Here is an 18,485-nt window from a genome sequence, read left to right on the forward strand (position 1 = left end):
GATATCTTGAAACAATTGTAAGTCGCCCTGGATAAGGGCGTCTGCTTAGAAATAAATAAATAATATAAAGAGGGCCCTGTTTTAAATTACGCACAGCTGCGGTCGAGGCGGCAGCAGAAAGAGATCCGGTGCGGGGTGTGTTTTGGCTGAATTCCTAACTCAGGTGTTGTTGTTTGATCCCTACAGGTCTCCGTACTGGAATGTTAATAGCATGACGTCACTCGTCCTGCCAACAAGAAACTTCTTTGGCAGCAACAGTAACAGTGAGGGATTTCACTCGAAAAGCTTTATAAATAAATAAATAAATAAATAAATAAATAACACACTAAGGTAAATACAATCTTCCGAGCTGTGATTCGGCATTTGTGGCGCTGTAATGATAGCGTATCACAACCCCGGGACACCGTGAACTAGACAATGACAAACACACCGAAAAGTTACATGGATGAACGCGAAGGTGAGCTCAGTTAAATATTTGAGTTACTGTCTTTATATATATCTAAAAAAAGAAAGTTAGGACATTTTGTATAATTCTCTTCAGCTTTTTATGTAACATATATTGGGTATTCAGCGAAAGGTGTTTAATACTTTTGTTACCCGCTAAACTGTATATTTAGTCCGGCTTTTTAAAAATCAATTATATTTATTATTTATATGTTTTAAACGCACCGAGTTCTGCAAAACCTGCAGTACAGCATTATCAATTAGTGCGTTTTATAAATGACCACTAAACTGAACTAAATGCAGAACATGTTTTAAAGCTGAACGGGTTTTTTACACAAGGTTAGGTGGCGGTGGTATTGTAGGTAGCTAGCTAAGGTATCGTGCCATAGTCGTTGTGTTGTGATGCTGCGTAGCGTATGCAGTTTAATGGCAGGAGAAGAGACGCATATTTGGACTAATTAACATTCTCTTTGAGGTGCTCCAGTCTATCATATTTATAATTTTATTAAATTTAATGCCGTTTTTCTATTTTATATCATATTTTGTATAATAGAATGTTTAATGTTTTTGTCCTGCAAAATAACATGACACTCTTGCGAAATTTGCGACATTTATAAATGTTTTTCATAAATAAATAAATAAATAACGTTTGTTTGGTTTTATTTTTGGCTAAAAAGAACTCTACAAACTCCTAATGCAAACCATGCTTTGTTTTGGACTGTGATCAACGCTTAGTTGCATATTGAGAAATGAATGTGGTTCTGTCTTTATTTCTTTTGTTACTGTTGCTTGTCAGGGGAACTCGTTTGCCATTTCTCTGACGGCGCAGCCCGACCTTAAAACACACACCCGTGCACTCCATCCTCATGTAAATAAGAAAGTAAATCTTGTCACCATTATATTCACTTTCCTTGCCTAAAAAAGCCCTGAGTGGCATGACCATGTATGTGACCCCGTGGACTGAAGAGGATATAAAATGTGTTATAATCTCATTAAATATGGTTTTAGTACCCACCGATACATCGTGGTATGCACTCAGTAACAGAAGGTTTGCCCACAGGGCATACAGATGTGATAGATTTGCTGTCATGTCAATCTGGTATAGATTGCTCCATTGTTTCTCTTGCAGGTAAAGAGGGGTGCAGGTGCGTAGGATGTGGAGGAAGGATTGTGGATGCATTCTTCATCAAAGTCCACAATGAAGTTTGGCACAACTCCTGCTTCCAGTAAGTACATTTTTGCCATTCATTTTCCATTGTAATGCCTAAGTGAAGGCGTTGGTATGTTCCAGTGATATAAATATTTATTTGTGTGATGTTTACCTAGACACGCCTTGACCTTTCTATGGTATTGAACAAACGAGTATGTGTCTTGGGTATTTCTAGATAACGTTTTATTTTTCTATAGTAAGATTGAGCACACGGCACACAGAGGTGTAAAATGTATTTAAAAAAACAGTGGCAAATAGGAATTGTACTGTTTAGAGAGCTGTCAAACCCTCCTGCCATATTCAGTGTTACTGAGTTCTTATGAATGACACGTTTACAGTAGATGGTTGATTCATCATTACAATCTCAACAATCATTATCTGGAAGACCTCGGTAATTAATAATTTGATTTTTTTGTAAGTGGGTTGGATTTTAATTTGACCAAAAACAAGCAATAACCTTGTGAGCAGAACCCTGGTGTTTTGGCCCTGTTTCTACAGTACCTGTTTATTCCAGTTCAGTGTCAGTTCTTCAGATACTAGACTACAGTGATTTTGCTGTGAAGAACAGGTGTGTTCAGCACGTATGCCACTGACGCTGCAGCCTGTGCTTTTCATTTTCTTTGTCTTACTGCAGCTGATTCTGGGATATTGGCAAAAGAATAGAAATATGGTTTGTAGGGTTACACTTAGAAATCATTTAGCAAAGTCGTTTTGGGTAAATTAGGAATGTAATATGTAATTTCACTGGTTTCTAATATCTTTGTATATTTTGTCAAAGTGTGTAATTTCAATTGAATATGGTTTTTATTGAAGTCAAATCTTGTTCTTTTCTTGCTGTTACGCATTTTAACTCGGGTTCTCTTTTGCATGCAAACTAGTGTGGAGCGTGTTTTTCCTACTTGTAAATAAGGTCTTGTTTGTACTGCACACATGTTAAACACTTATTAAAATACACACTAGTTATACAAATACATCTGCTGTGATGGCAATATACTGTATATTTAACCTGATAGGGTTGTGTTTTAATAGCCTAAGAAGCGAAGATATTTTCCAAAAACCTCACTGATCATTTTGAACAGTGGGATTGACAGATGTAGGGATAGATTAAGGAAAGATAACTTTTATTTTGTATTTCTTAAAGTATGTCATGCAAGACACAGCGCCCCTTTTTAAGAACGATGCCAACCTAACCACTCTCCTCCCTGTGTTGCCGTGTGTATTGTGTTTGCTCTGTGTTACAAACTTTACCAAACCAGTCTAGTTGCGTTTGAACCAGCCTGTGTACTGGGGAGAGGATGCTGGAGCATGTTTAAGATTCTTGCAGTTGATAGACTGGGGCGAAGGTAAAGCAGTCCCAGTTTGATGAATTAGATTGAGTGCAAGTACAGAGCGGTACGGGTAAAAGATTAGGGAAACAGATTTTCTTTTGCTCTTCAAACCAGCGCAAAGTAGTGCATGATTTAAGAATATTTTGCAAGCAAAATAAAGTGAGTGGAAAGTATAGGTACTTTACCTTTTTAAATGTTTATCAATCATTTGACATGTCTTGCTATTCTGCAGCAGGCAACCTGTTGCAAAATGACTTCAATGCGAACCACATTGCACTCCCTATTTATATAGTATACAGGTTAAGGAATGGGTAAACGTCTTGTTTTCGTTACTGTTTTTTTGTCCACATCCACCCAAAAAGAGGCCTTTTTCTGTCTTGAGTGGGAGTTGATTACACTTTGCAGAGGTTTAATGATTTGTAAATTGTTACTAAAGCTGAAATGCTGAAATCACTGTCAGGCAGCTGTACCCCCTTAAAGTTTGTCTAATCTCGGATTTGTTTTGCTTTTCTGTTTTATGCTCCAAGATCAGCATGTTGTAGTTGCCGTTGAAATATTTGTGTTGTTAATTTGAAACCGTTTCTTAAAATAGAGACTAGTATATCAAACATTGTTGAGATGAGTAAAAAGGAAGCCTATTATGTGAATGTGTCTGCTTAATACCAGCAGCACAGTTTCTGGTTTATTATAGCAAGCGTAGTGGATTTTATTTAGATAATAGTATAAATCAGATTAGGGTAAATACAATAGTTAGGCCCATTCTTTGTATTTTTACCCCAGAAATCGCGGATGTCATGGTGTGCTGCTGTGGTTCTTAACGTATCGAATCTGTATCAAATCATCAATGCAAGGACTGTGAAATATGCAAGTAAAACATTTCAACAAACCTGCCTTTATCGGCGGATAACATTTGCCTGTAGTTTCAGCCTGGAAGGAAGAGTTTGCAGCCGTCTTGATTTATATTGAATTCTTCCCAAACTCCTCCTCTGACAAGCCTGCTTTGCATAGTCCAGGCTATTGCAAAATAAGCCTTCCTGAAGATAATAGTTCCTGTTAAAGCAACTACTGCTGTTTATGGGATAAACCAGGCCTTTTGTGCTCATGGTTCGAAAGATTAAATGCAGTTGTGAACATGGTTAAACCAACTTGTCTAACTGCTGTAATAGTGAATTATACACAGTGGTTGAGCACATTTTGTCCCTGGGCAGTGCTGAAGTCTGCTTCCTATATCTGTCGACTTGTTCATTGTAGAAATCCTTTTCATTATCTACCTTGCGTTCTCCATTGTCTTGCTACATTCTAAAACGCTGATGTTATTCCATGCTACCTTTTTGATGTCTACAAATCTTTAGTTCACAAGTATACTCTAGAGCCTTGTGGGCTGAGCTACTGCATTCCCAGACATAGATTCAGTATTACTGCCCTTGCACTTACAGCCAGGCATAGACTTGCATACTGTTTCAAGAAGACTTCCTTGCTGTACTTTTGTATATATTTTTTGTTGTAAAACTTTTAGTAAGTATTGTATACAGGTTACAAATAACATGACCAATTATATAATGGGGGGGGAAAAAATACATAAAGGTTTTTCTCGTTTTTGGGGCGAGTAAAAAAAAAAAAATAAATAAAAAAAAAAAACCTCAAATTAAATTACTAATTAGATTTGGAATAAATATTCATTACTTGAAACAAATCCTTAATACATTTCCTGCTGCAATTTTTAAAGCAATTGCAGGATTTGCTGGCTGCACACTGGAAACTCTTAAGGAGTGAGTATTTTTTTGGTATGGAAGTGGTTCCAAATAAATTGAGTTCAGAGCGAGAGAGTGACAGCTCAGAATGGGAGTCCCTCCCCCTCACTACCCCGCTGGCTGTAGCAGTGAGAACGCACACATTTTACTATGCCAATCATTTCTCCAGTACTTCAATATGTTTATCTGTTATTTACACCCCTAACCTGTTTATTTCATTCTAGTTTTTGGGGGTTTTTTTGCAATTTGCAATTTGGTGCATTATTTTTTCTTTAGAAAACTTGATTATCTATTTTGAATTTTGAAAAAGAAGAAAAAAAAATGTCCCAGTGCTAAAACAAAAATGCCTGAACTGTAACTGCGTCAAATGAGTAATTGGTGAAATTGTCAGCAATTACACAACCACATGGCAGGGAAGGTCCTGTCATGTTATGTCATGTCACGATGTAAACGAATGCTTCATCAAGACGATTACTGCAAATGCAGCTTAGCCTACACACTATGGGACTGAGAGCAAAGCGTTCGTAGTGCACTCTGTGGCATTGTGATCGATCATCATGCTGGAAGTCTTTAAAGTGGTTTTCGTGTGTTTTTATCCTGCTTGTAAAACACACTGAAGACCAGAAGGAATTTCATCTCACCACTTTCTCACTTGGCCTAATCACTGCAACAACAGTGGAGTATAATAAGGAAACTGCAAGAGCAGAGATAAGGTTCTGAGTCTCCCGTTTCTCCTAATTGAAGATGGGAAATTCCGTTCCCACTCCGGCATTCTTCAAACATGCAGGCAAGTTAAGGTATGCTGAAGATTAACTGTGAAAGTTTAAACTTGCTTTTCGATGCAATTTGCTTATTTAGTGTAATCGTGCATTATCTGTGGCTCATTTTATTTCGGTGCATTATGTTTTCCTTATGCTTTTTTTTTTTTTTAAATGAATGGGACTGAGAAAAGAGATCACAAATGGTGCTTTGATTTTGTCTGTGAAGATAAATTAGTAATTAAATTATTCAGTTATTTTTTTTCTTGCGTGTTTCCATTTACTTGAAGTGGTGGCGTTGCCGAATAACAAAAGCTTTCAAGATCTTCTTGACAGTCTGCTTCTGTTGACATACGTTGACCAGATGTTGGTGTTAAGACTGGGGATGGTACAAGAAAAACAAATTGGCCTAAATGTAAAACCATTGCATAAGCCTTTCCCTTTTGTTTTAGATAAATGAGTGGTGTTGAAACTTGGAATGTGTGTTAGATATGAATATGTGATAGCTTGTTAAAAAAAGAGTGTGTTTGAAATCAACATTACAGTACAGAAATACTTATGAAGTACATCTGTTTACCCAGTGTAGGTGGTAGGAATTTAGGCTCATAAGAATTGTTTTTGACCTCTTCTGTGTATTTAATAAGGGACAGCATTATGGTAGATGGTTATAACATTAGAATTCATACTGGGAGCTGAATTTAGCTGGAATGCAACAGAGGAACATGTCATTTGATTCCCTGTACTTCCCCCACCTTTTCTGCTATACAATCCCAGATGTATTGTGTAAGTGAAGTATGTATGTAGCATCTCTCGTTGACTTCTGCCAGGTATGAATTTCCTTTAATTACAATTAATAATCGTGACTGGTTGGTACTGGAAGTCCCATGTGAACTAATGCAGTACCTGTGCACTGCCAGACAGTGGATTGGACATGTGTAGAACAGAGTCTGTATCTCCCAGGCTGTTTCCCACAACAGGTGCAATGATGTAAACAGAATACTTGGTGTCTGTCTGGAACCTCATGGCTCGCTAAACCTGCCTAGTCACCCAAGACCCAGGTCGTTTTTGGTGTCATGATTTAGTAAAGAAAATAAATTGTGGCTAAAAGACCACACCTATTGAGAAAACCTGTTACTGGCATGATTTCTCAGACACAAAAAGGAGACTTACATTAGTTGGGGAGCTGGGGTCAAGGTCACGTTTCTTTATTTTTGAAGAATGTTCGCAATGGAAGAATGATTCTGAATCACAGTGTTGACTAAGTCTTAATCTTTTAAAATGGGCTGCTTTTCTGAGTGATTTTTAGCTAGGATCAGCTGTACTGTCATTACAGATATCTCTGTGATCCTTCAAGCACTGCAATAGCAATAATGAATGCCAACAACCAACAGCCTGACTAATACTTCTGTGTGGAACAAAGAGCAAGGCTCCAAATGTGCAGCGAGCAGGCTTTCAGACAGCACTAGTGAACTTCTTCTGTGTCTATACTTACTGAAGTGTGTCGACTGCTCAAGATTGATGTTTTCAGAGGTCCATCCAAATGTGCTGTGAAGCATGCTGTGGAAGGAGAGACCTTGCACATACTGTGCAGTGTGCTGTTTTTTTTTCTAACTGTGTTTTAAGTTTGTTTTTTCATGAACTGGGGTTAAAGTGTATTTGGGTGTTTTTCTAAAACCGATTTATTTACTTTAGATATCTTGTTTCTTTAGCAAACAATATCAGTCAAGATAATTGACAGGTACAGTGTGTGAAGTACTGTAGTTTCAGATTAATTTCTGTGCTGTATTTTTCTTTTTTAACTCTAAATCTAATGAATACGATTTTGCAATTAAAATGGTACAAGTTTAGATAAATCCTGTATTCTTAAGCAACAATACATGAGTAAAGGTTACGTATGATGATTTGTAATCATTAAAATGGAAAATGAAGGTAAATCATTTAGAGGACCCAGACAACTTAGCTATAGGGTTGGTTTTATACTGTACTTAGTTACCTTTTACCCTTCCCTTTTTCTTTCAAGCCACTGTGTAAAAGTATTTATTGTCAGAAGTGGTTCATTACTGTAATTGTGAATTATTTGGACTCTGTAGTAAACCTGCTTGTAAAGACAACTTTTAGCAGTTTTCTGTTTTGCTGTGTCAAATTTTACATTCAAATTGAATTCCCATACTACAGCAGAAAAGGTGTTGGCAGTGACTGACTTTCTTTTCTTTCGCAATGTAAGACACCACGTGTCCTAGAATTTCACATTGCCAGGCAATGTAAAAGAACATGAAGCGTCTTGTTTAGCAGTCCTACTGCGTCATTCTAGTTTTATGGGGTGTTTGTATTTTATTTGCAGCAACTTTAATGTGTTGGGACAACCAATTAGGCCTCCGGCTTTGAACTTTAGAGGTTCTCTTTTAATACATGATGCTGTTGTGCTCTGGGGCTGAACGCAGTTTCATTTATGTAACAAACTTCACTACTTGCCAGTAAAATAAATTGATTTGCAAGTTGAAAGACAGTGCCTGTTGAAGTGCGTAACCTGAGTGTGCTGCCCATCACTTCACATGATATTTACACCCCCACAGCCTCCCTGCACTACAGCAGCCTCTCTGAAGTCACTGTCTGGGAGTGGTGTTGTTTTCTCCTCAGTAAACCTCTCAAGCTTACGGTTGGGATTTGAGCAAGCTGCAGCTTGCATGAAATGTAGCAGCCTGGTTTTATTAAGCAGATATAAGAAAGATGCAGCAGACCAGGGGGTGCATTCCAGGAGACGGCTTTGGTTTTGTCTGAAGTCTCTCTGACTCGTACGCAGAAATCCAGGCTGCCTGGAGGTGTAAATATGTATAATCCAGGAAAGAAAAACAATATGTTCTTGTTTTTTATCATGCCGTGTCTCTGCAAAAAAAAAAAAGCAACAGTCCTCTGTGCTAATGCGCTTCAAGATATCCCCCTGGTTTGCAGGGTAGAGCAAACACATCTGTGTAATGAAAAGCATTACCATATTGTTGTTCAAAAAGGGAGTTGCGTGTTAAAGAAATGACCGCTTTGCTTGCGATTTCTGCTGCTGTAATGTTTTTTGTCATGCATTGTTAGTTTTCAGAAGTCAGAGGTGACTGCTAACTTCTGCCTTTTTGACCCTGGTGACTCAAAATTGACTAAAGAAGTTTATGAATTTGTACATTGCCATGAGGGTGGCTTATTTGTCTTGGCAAATAAATGGCTAGTATGTCATAAACCACTTCTGCCTACATATTTTAAGGGCTAGGACAATTCTAAGCCAGATTCAAAGCTGGGTATAATATTTTTCTGGGGTAAGTTCCAGTAAAATGTAAGCATTTTAGTGCCACATTGTTTCAACCTATGGTCATATGAGTGTTAACCTATGAACCTCATGCAGGTTGTATTATAATTTTTTTTTTTTTTCTAGCACCGTTTCTATTTTAATTTGTGTTTCTGTTATATTTTCAGGTGTTCTGAGTGTAGTGACCATTTGATTAACTGGTACTACGAGAAGGATGGCAAACTCTACTGTCGCAAACATTACTGGGAAAAATTTGGGGAGTCCTGTCATGGCTGCTCCCTGCTCATGACCGGTCCAGCAATGGTGAGTGTCGTGATATCCTGCTGATATCTTTTAAGCTGTGGTTTTGTTATCGCTAAAGCCGTTAAGCTGTGGTTTTGTTAGCGTCAAATTCTCCATCTCTTCTGAGTGTCTTCTCTGGATCTTTTAAATGTACTAACAGAGTCTCCACTAGACCAGAGAGCGGCATTGTGTTTATTGAAAAGCTTGCATCACTATAAACACGCCAGGAAACAGGTTTCTAAAATTGTTTTGTTAAGCTGCCATATCAGAAAGTGGGTTTTTGGACCCACAGTAAGTAGTTGGTACAGATTTATAATTCACAAGGCTTTTCACCTCTAGTCTAGTTCAGGTCGCAATTGAAAAGAGTTTTGCATTTCCTGATTTTATCAGTAAACTTGAACATTCCATTTTAGTCCCGGTATCTGCAGTATGCCAAGGTAATTAACTACATGTGATCGAACACCTTGTGTAAATAAAGTACAAATTCCTGCTTTTAGAATTTTTGAATATGAATAAAATAAGCACATAACTGCAAATAATCCCTTAATTATCCCACACATGTTAAAGTTTAACTTGCTCCTTTTTAATAACCTGCCTTCCTACCGTATCTTAACTGAAAGTAAATCCTTAAACATGAACCCTGGCAACAGATAGTGGAAACAGTAAAAAACAAAAAAAACTCTTCACTCCTTCCAGGGGTTACGCACAGAAAATTACATTTAACAAGACAATAAATATGGCCCAATGTTATGAAGTTGAAAGGTGATTATGAGTGATGGATCCGCGGCACGCTTCCAACATGCTGTAGACTCCAGGTGTGAAGTTAGAAAAAAGTCCCAATTCACAAGAAAATGCACATTCCATATATTTCCGGATCTACATGCACTTTGTTCTGAAACCGCGACAGCAGCTCCAGGGCCATTCCACATGAAAGAGTTAGGGGTGGGGGAATACCTGTAATGGTGATCCTTGAAAAAGTGCATGACATCATTATGTGCTGCACAGTACAAATTTGTCTTGAGTGCTCCTATTTACAGGAAAGCAGAAAAAGTCTAACGTTTTACAATTTGTGTTCATTCAAAATCGTTTATTTTTTATAATCCTATTATGATTACGCTAATCTCTCAAATACTGGATAAAAAGGTAAAAATTATAACCTGGACAAGAGAATTACTGTATAAATGTAATGCCCTTTCAGTTAATTCAATTACATATTGATTTTGATTACATTGCAAGTCTTAAAGCAATGATCTTAAGCTGGACTGACATAGCTCTGTCCAGTGGAAACCACAGGTCAGGTAGCATTTTGTAAAGAGCTGAACAGATGGACAATCAATAAAAACTAACCATAAGTAAAGGGTATGGCTGAATTTAACAACGTAGAACAGAAAATTCATTTTGCAGGTTAAATGTCTCCATGTTAGAATGGTTGAAGAAATCGTAGGTGATAATGCAGAAGTGTAGTGTAGTGTCATACCAGATGTGGGCAGAGGTGTTTTTTTTTTTTTGAGGGGGGGGGGGGGGTGGAGTGGAGTCTTCATTCAGCCTTACTCAGAGCAGTCTGCTCAGACCTGTACAAGGTGCTACCGTGTGTCAGTGTGCTAAAGCATGGGTTTGAAGAGGTATGTGTTCCTATAGCTGTTCACATGCTTATTCTAGGTTGGTTTGCTTTATTTTTTTAAAACATTGGGTGATGTATGACAGGTAAAACTATGAAGATGTAGAATAGATCATACGTATGCAGAGCTGTTTCATTACTGACTGCGTAATTACAGTCAGGCTTTCAGTCAAAATTATGTTTGATTTCCTAAAAGAGAAAAAGTGGCACAAGCTGCAAATAGACTAATTTTCATTCAGGCAAGAAGGAAAATTTACGTTAAACAAGTGTCTCTTGGTAATCTATCTCTTTGCAGTGCATCCCAGGTTGTATATTTGGTTTGCTAAAGTGTTCTTGCTAACTGATAGATAATACTTGATTTATTCTAACTTATTTTTTGTTTGTTTCTGCAGGTGGCTGGGGAGTATAGGTATCATCCAGAGTGCTTTGTGTGTTTAATCTGCAAAGTGATCATTGAAGATGGAGACACGTACGCACTGGTGGAACGCTCTAAACTTTATTGGTAAGAAACAGATCCACGCCAAGATTTTAAATAAATACCCAAACGGGTTTTTTTTAAGCGCCAGTTTTGTTTTTTCTCCTTGCAGTGGAAAGTGTCACCACCAGATTGTCCTGATGCCGATGTTTGAAAATCTTTCCCTGAACTCTCCCCTTGACTCCTTACCCCACACCGTCACACTCATCTCAGTCCCTGCTGCCACCAATGGCAAACCAGGCTTCTCTGTGAAAATAATTGGGGATTGTACCAACGGCACCACCAGTGTTCAAGTGAAAGAGTGAGTGTTTTCCATTTCAGATTTAAATAACTTGCATACTCAAACCACTAATCTCTGTGTGTATGTGTTTATCTTTAAATAAGATGGCAATACGGGCGCAACTAATGCCGTTGTAGTGTTAAAACCTTAAAGGAAATGAACACGTCTTGTAATTGTACGTTTATCTGAATAAAAAAGGTGCAGGTTGTACAGCAGTCCAGTTTTCTTCATTAACCTGTTGTTCTGTTTACCTTCAGAGTCAGAGGAATGCACATCAGCCCAGAGGTACGAAATGCTATTCACCCAGGAGATCGGATCTTGGAGATCAATGGGGTCCAAGTACAGAGTTTACTGGAAGAGAAGGTAATATTGCAAGACTTGTAGTTGCTGTTCATCGCTCTTAAGTAGCTAAAGGCATAATAGCACATAAGAACATTTTTTCCCCAATGGCCTTTAATTGGCAACAGGTTTCCAGACTACCCAAGCTGGGGTTTATTGTGATGTGTTAATCAGGGCTACTCTTAACAGAAAGGAAACTCGCCCCCTCTTTCCCCTATGTTATGAATGCTTTCACATCCGACCTTTATACTTACCAACCAAAAACAAACAATGAAAAAGCTTTGCTGAATGAGCAATTAAGAGGTGGAATTGCAAACTTTGCCAAATTAATTCTAATAAACTTTATTACATATACTGTATATTGATGCCTAAAAATCACTGAGGCCAGTGTTAGAAACTCTATGAAATACTGTAACATTCTCCTAAGCATTAAGATATGCAGTTTTTTTTTATAGTTAAGGTTTTAATTACACTGTGTGTGCGTTGCTGGCACAGCCTAGTTTGCATGAATTGTTCATATGCTTTTACAGTTCCCAAACATTTGTTTCCTGTTATATAACTGACTGATACTTAATTTAATGGGGCACTAAGACATTCCAGTCCTATTGTGCAGGTTTGAGTCAGAAACCTGCCCTTCAAATTCATTTACATCAAATATCACATTGCACCTAGTTAATTTGTGTTGATGGGCATTTCATTATTTGTGGTCCATCAGAGGGGTTGGTCAGAAAGTTTCAAGTTTGCTTCGTTGCTCCTGTTTTAGATTGAAGATCTGATCCAGAGGAATCAGACACTACAGCTGTTAATAGAACACGACCCTGTTCGGCAGAGCTTGGAACGACTGCGACTGACATCGTCTCCATCGCGCCTGGGCGTGCCGACCCCCTCTCGCATGAGACTCTCCTCCCCCTCCCGCTCAATCTCCGCACTGGAAAGCGAAAACGTCGATAGTACGCTGAAGAGACGATCAGTCAGGTAGAGGAAGATGCTAAACGTGCCAAGCGTCTAGCTGTGTTTGTGGGGGTTTATATTGACTCCAGGAACAAGCCTTGTAAGAACATCTGGGGAAGGGTGCCTGAATGGCAGAACAACCTTACATGCTGGGGTGGAGTTCATTTCCTTGTTTATTCTGTTAGCTCAGTGTAGTCCTATGTTTTTGCCAAGGCTTAGAGTTTCTATTTCAGCCAATGTAAAGTACTTTGCCCTGTATCCTACATTTTAGTTGGTCTTGACATTTGTTTATTGTTTAACCATGACAATATGGTTGTTCAGAAAAATCCTATATTGTGTGTTGTTTTTTTTAGTTTAATTTTTTTTGACCGTTTTGATCCTTTTCTAGGCGAAGCAGCAGTACTTGCAAATCACCTGGTCCCTCCTCTCCAAAGGAGCATCCCGCCCTGTACCGGGACATCAGCCGCTCCGAATCCCTGCGCTCCTCCTCCAGCTGCTCCCACCGGATATTCCGCCCATGTGACCTCATCCATGGGGAGGTGCTGGGAAAGGGCTTCTTCGGGCAGGCGATCAAGGTAAGCATCTTCCGCTTGCTTGTGTTGATAATCGTAAGTCAGCTCTGTGTTTTTTCACAGGTGATTTATGCTATGGGAGCTCTGTAACAAACCACTAAAAGTAGTAAAATGTTCACAATTTATATTTATTAATATTACCTTTTGATTCTCCCAGATTATAAAAGAAAGCATATTCTTCTAGAAAAGGCTTTATTCTTGGCTTATGTCCTTTCAGGTTACGCACAAAGCTACAGGAGAGGTGATGGTCATGAAGGAGTTAATTCGCTGTGATGAGGAAACACAAAATACTTTCTTAAAAGAGGTCTGCTCCACATTTTAAATATGTATGATCTTCTTTTTTTTTTTTGTATAAGATCATCTTACTTGGGCTGTGTGAAAGTAATCTAAAATAATTTACAGGTTAGTTCAACCCTGTTTTATTTTCTTTCCCCAGGTGAAAGTCATGCGGTGTTTGGAACACCCCAATGTCTTGAAATTTATTGGAGTTCTGTATAAGGACAAAAAACTGAATCTAATAATAGAGTACATAGAGGGAGGAACTCTAAAGGATTTCATCAGAGACATGGTATGTACATACCTAAAACCAAGGGTAAAGTAACTTTCATGTGGTCGCACACACGTCATATTGCCCTTTGGCAATTTCAACCACTTTAAGTGCACAGCTGTTCAGTATCTTGACAGTGGTAATACTGACTGGGTTCAATGCCAGGGGAAGGGATAAGGTTGGCTTGACCAGGGTGACAATATAAAGACCTCACTGAGCTGAATTTGTATAATTAAAACTGTAATTTACTGGTTTAGAGCTCTGGGCTTGACACAGTAGCATGTCGTAGGGAAGGACATGATATGGGCCACTGGGCACCCACAAGCCCTTTCAATCCACTGAATACACTATGAAGCGCTTTCAATGATTTATCTCAACCCAAATCGCATCCCCCCCCCCACACACACACACACACACACACAGAAGAAAGCTGTTTTGTCTCAAGAAGTAATTTCACTTTTGATTGGAAACCGGTTTCTTGAAACCTGCTTAAGTTGAGGAACTGAAGAACAATGGGTCTTTATCAAAGCAAGTTGCTGGTTCGATGCCTACCTGCGGTAAGCTTTGTTTGTGTTAAGAGTAATAGAGCAGAATAATGAAGGTACTGTTTTTGATACCAAGGAAAGGGTATCGGTTGCCAAATAAAGGATGAACATGTTTTTCCTTTTTCTAAAAACAGGATCCATTTCCATGGGAACAGAGAGTCAGCTTTGCCAAAGGCATCGCTTCCGGAATGGTTAGTGAAGCCTGTTTTTTATTTTTCGATCTTGTCTTGCATGCCTGTTTCATATCAGATTGCAGGAGATGATCCTAGGAATATATTTCCTCTGTCCCTTCTCAGTCTATACATATGCTGCTAAGTTGTTAATAAGGACAGTGTGTTTTCCATACTAAAAAGCTTTGTACATGGTGTATGATCTTAAATAACGTGATGCTTGAATAGCTAATAGAGAATACATGTTGTCATTTGTTCCTCTATTTAGGCTTACCTGCATTCAATGAGCATCATCCATAGAGACCTCAACTCTCACAACTGCCTGGTCAAACTGGTAAGTGTCTGTTAGGTGCTAGCCAGCCACGCCATGGGGAAAGCTGAATGGTGCATCAATATGGAAAGGAAATCCAATTAAAGAAACCATCATTAGAACTGTTTAAATGTAACAGACGCTTTTAAAACCTATGAGAAACATTCATAAAAACGAATCACATTTTGTACAATAATTGAACCATGTTCTACCCAAGGACAAAACTGTGGTGGTGGCCGATTTCGGTCTTTCCCGTCTAATTGTGCAAGAGAAGAAGACCAGCCCTCCTCCTGAGAAATCCACCACAAAGAAAAGGACGTTCAGGAGGATTGAGCGCAAGAAACGCTACACTGTGGTGGGGAACCCCTACTGGATGGCACCCGAGATGCTGAATGGTAAGCAATGCAGAGACTAACTTTTTAAAGAGGGCACTGCTCTATACAGGGGATCCCTGGATATTGACACCCTCAGTGAGTAGTGTGCAGTCAATTCAATAAGTCACCAGGATGTGATGAAATAACACTTTTTTTCTAAAATTAAAATTAAGTGTCTTTTCTTTTTAGGTAAAATCTATGATGAAAAAGTGGACATTTTCTCTTTTGGCATTGTACTTTGTGAGGTAAGAAATATATATATATTGAGTAAATCGTATCAATTTTTGCTTGAGTATTGGCAAAGCATGTTACATTTTGTTGTGTTACTTAGTTAATATTTGGTATCCTTACAATATTCTTAGCCAGTTTAATGTCTTGCTATTCTTTAAAAGTTGAAATCCAGACTATGAAATCCAGTTATTCGGTTCTATAAGCTCTTGTTGCACAGTTGGAGTGTTGCTTTACAATCTGACACTCTCTTTTCTTTCTCCTGTGTCTGTAGTGACACAGTTCATTTACATTGCTTTGTACAATATGTTTAGGGACTGTCTGCAGAAAGAGACCAGGCTTTCATTCTGCAGCCCTGGATTAACAGAGTCAGAAATGTTTTTTACTTTTGCAAACAAAAAATGTCCAGGTTCTTTTTCTTCAGTAGCCAACTAGTGCAACCCAGCACATGCTTGTTTAGTCATTCAGCCAGAAGTCCAAAAATGAGCTTGAAATTCATTCAGTTCAGAATCCGTGCACTTATACAGTCTCCCATCTAGGTCTTGATTCCTATTCAAAACACATTAAAACGGGAATCTGTTTTTTCCTAATGGTAACTCTGTGGGTGTATCTAATGCACCAGCAGTTCGTTGTGTGCAATCAGTGCAAACGTATTCCTTTGTTCTTTTTATTATTGGACTCCTGGTAACAATGTTTGGAAGGCTACAGCATTTTTCCCTAGCTGAAAGTATGTGTTGTAGCTGCAGGTGTTTGTGCTTATCCCGGGATGCCCAGAACTTCAAGCCTTATAATATGAATAAGTCATTCTTAGTTTGGCTCTTGGGAGGATGTTATCCGTAGAGAGTAACTTCTTAAAGTTTGCACTCCTATTGAAACAGTGATACCAGTATGTAATGTTAAAATTGTTACTTTATCAGATCATTGGACAAGTATATGCTGACCCAGAATGCTTGCCCAGGACACTAGATTTTGGACTGAATGTGGGAATGTTTTTGGAAAAGTTTGTTCCTAAAGATTGCCCACCTGCCTTTTTCCCATTGGCTGTTGCTTGCTGTGATCTCATCCCTGAAAACAGGTAGGTTCCATCTGCAAAGGTGATTTTTAAATTGCATAGGTTGGTACTTTCAGAAGATTGTTGTACAAGATGTTAGAGGTTTAGACTGATTTCCATAGGATGCGCTGCTAGTGGAATATGAAGTAATTATCGGGTTTCTTACAATGCATTGATTTCATGCTTTATAGAAAACATTTTTATAACATTTGTAGAGTTTTCATCCAGGAAAGTGTGGTTTGTTACTGGGTTAAACGGGATCAGCTTTATGCCATTGCAGGAACAGTATATAATGCAGCTTATCTGGGACACCTCACTGAAACTCCTGCCAAGAGCTTGTGAAATAAGGATAATTAACAGCACAGAGTACAGCCCTGGAATTAAAGAAAGCGAGAACTACTGCTATGTTTGTTTCAGTGTATGCTTTCATCAGTGAATATGTTGCTTTCAAAAGATTAGTTAGCAGATCAGACCATGTTTACTGCACTAACATGTCTATAGTGTACCAGACTGTTGATGGAGTTTGTCAAGGTATGGATTTAAATGACTCTTAACCTGTTTCTGACTACCTGAAAGAAACTGATTTTTTTTTTTTTTTTCACTCATACTGCTCTTAATGGCTCTTTGTTTGGGATTAATGGCTTAGAGAATATCACTAATCCACCCGTTTTACCTGCAAACTGAGCTTGTGGAACATTGCGCTTCTTGTCTGCAGACCTGCCTTTGAGAATCTGGAGGATTGCTTTGAGGCTCTGGCCCTGAACCTGGAATTGTGCATCCCTCTCCCAGCCAAGATGGGTGAACTGGACCACAGCCTTTACAAACTGCACAGCCCACCCCAGACCCGCCTGCCAGAGAATGGAATTTTAGCTGCTGACACCAGCTTGTAACATGCACTACAATACAGTATAAGGAAGCCAGAGAAATCACCAGTTACAGGTTCTCCCCACCTCCTGAGTAAACCAAGTTCTGAGCGAGGCTTGGGTAGAGAGACTGGACCTGTGACACTCGCTCAAATACTAATTGCATTAAGGGTAGGCTCAATTTTATATTGTTTTGACACTGTGTAACCGCACCAACAAATTAATTTGAGATGACAACACTGTGGATTTGCTGAAGATTTCATGAGTGAATCAGTAATGTAGCAGCATTTCAGTCAATTAACAGTATGACTCCCATCTCTCTTGCGTGTTAGACAACCTACAGACGGGATTAAAACCATTGGCAAATTGTATGTGGGGCGGAAAAGCAGTCAATTTCTTAAAGCCCTTGATATTGGATGTGGTTTTGATTAAATGGGACCTAGTTTACAGTATATGTAATGCTAGTTAGTAGCCTTACTAATATACCTGACAACTAAAAATACACATTTGCAAGTATATCTTTTTGGCAGTATCTGTATATTTGGGTGGAAATGGCTTGACTATGTTTAATTTATTTCAAGGTCATTGCAAGCCCTGAACTAAATGATTGTGGACTCTTCTGTAAAGTGGATTGAAAGGCATGTTTGTAAGATAGAAGTGTATATATCTCTATGTTTTATACAAATGCATGGACATAATTCAATTCCTAATTGGGAAGAGGTGAGATTAAAAAAACATTTTCTATAACAAACATAACATAAATGCATGTAGACTGTGAAATACTGTATAATACATGTCAAATGTGCAAATGGTCTTGTTTTACTACAAATGTTGTGAGGTACTGATATGTACAAGTTGTAACCACTACAATATAGATCATTTAGTGTTATCCACCACACTAAAAGAGATACAGGAAATAAAGGGTTCATACAGGCTGGAACATCATTTAGCATTGACTGGGGGGGGTTTAAGCTCTTTGTTTTAGTATTTTAAAAAGTGAACTTTGAATGCCAGTATATTAAAAATCATCCAAATGAGTGAGATTTGAAAACAAAAACAGGAGTGAGGTTTAGGAATACGCAGTAAAATATATCGTAATT

At 38.4% G+C, this 18,485-nt stretch overlaps 1 protein-coding gene across 1 annotated transcript; it reads left to right on the forward strand.

Annotated features, from left to right (window-relative positions):
• Positions 1–141: 141 nt before the first annotated feature.
• Positions 142–18,318, forward strand: LOC117427742 (LIM domain kinase 2-like). The gene is made up of 16 exons (XM_034925059.2): positions 142–457; positions 1,574–1,670; positions 8,948–9,083; positions 11,073–11,182; positions 11,268–11,456; positions 11,693–11,798; positions 12,538–12,749; positions 13,114–13,300; positions 13,515–13,601; positions 13,734–13,865; positions 14,524–14,580; positions 14,828–14,893; positions 15,087–15,264; positions 15,433–15,488; positions 16,389–16,546; positions 17,238–18,318. Exons 1-16 carry the CDS (start codon positions 418–420, stop codon positions 17,410–17,412), a joined length of 1,986 nt encoding a protein of 661 aa, XP_034780950.2. The 5' UTR covers positions 142–417; the 3' UTR covers positions 17,413–18,318.
• The last annotated feature ends 167 nt before the right edge of the window (positions 18,319–18,485 follow it).

This window comes from Acipenser ruthenus, chromosome 11 (assembly GCF_902713425.1).
Source record: "Acipenser ruthenus chromosome 11, fAciRut3.2 maternal haplotype, whole genome shotgun sequence".
NCBI classification, from domain to species: Eukaryota; Metazoa; Chordata; class Actinopteri; order Acipenseriformes; family Acipenseridae; genus Acipenser; species Acipenser ruthenus.

Coding starts and splice junctions, on each gene's coding strand:
- LOC117427742 (XM_034925059.2), top strand. CDS start 418: ATGACAAACACACCGAAAAGTTACATGGATGAACGCGAAG. Junction 458..1,573: donor TTACATGGATGAACGCGAAG/GTGAGCTCAGTT, acceptor TTTCTCTTGCAG/GTAAAGAGGGGTGCAGGTGC. Junction 12,750..13,113: donor CTGAAGAGACGATCAGTCAG/GTAGAGGAAGAT, acceptor ATCCTTTTCTAG/GCGAAGCAGCAGTACTTGCA.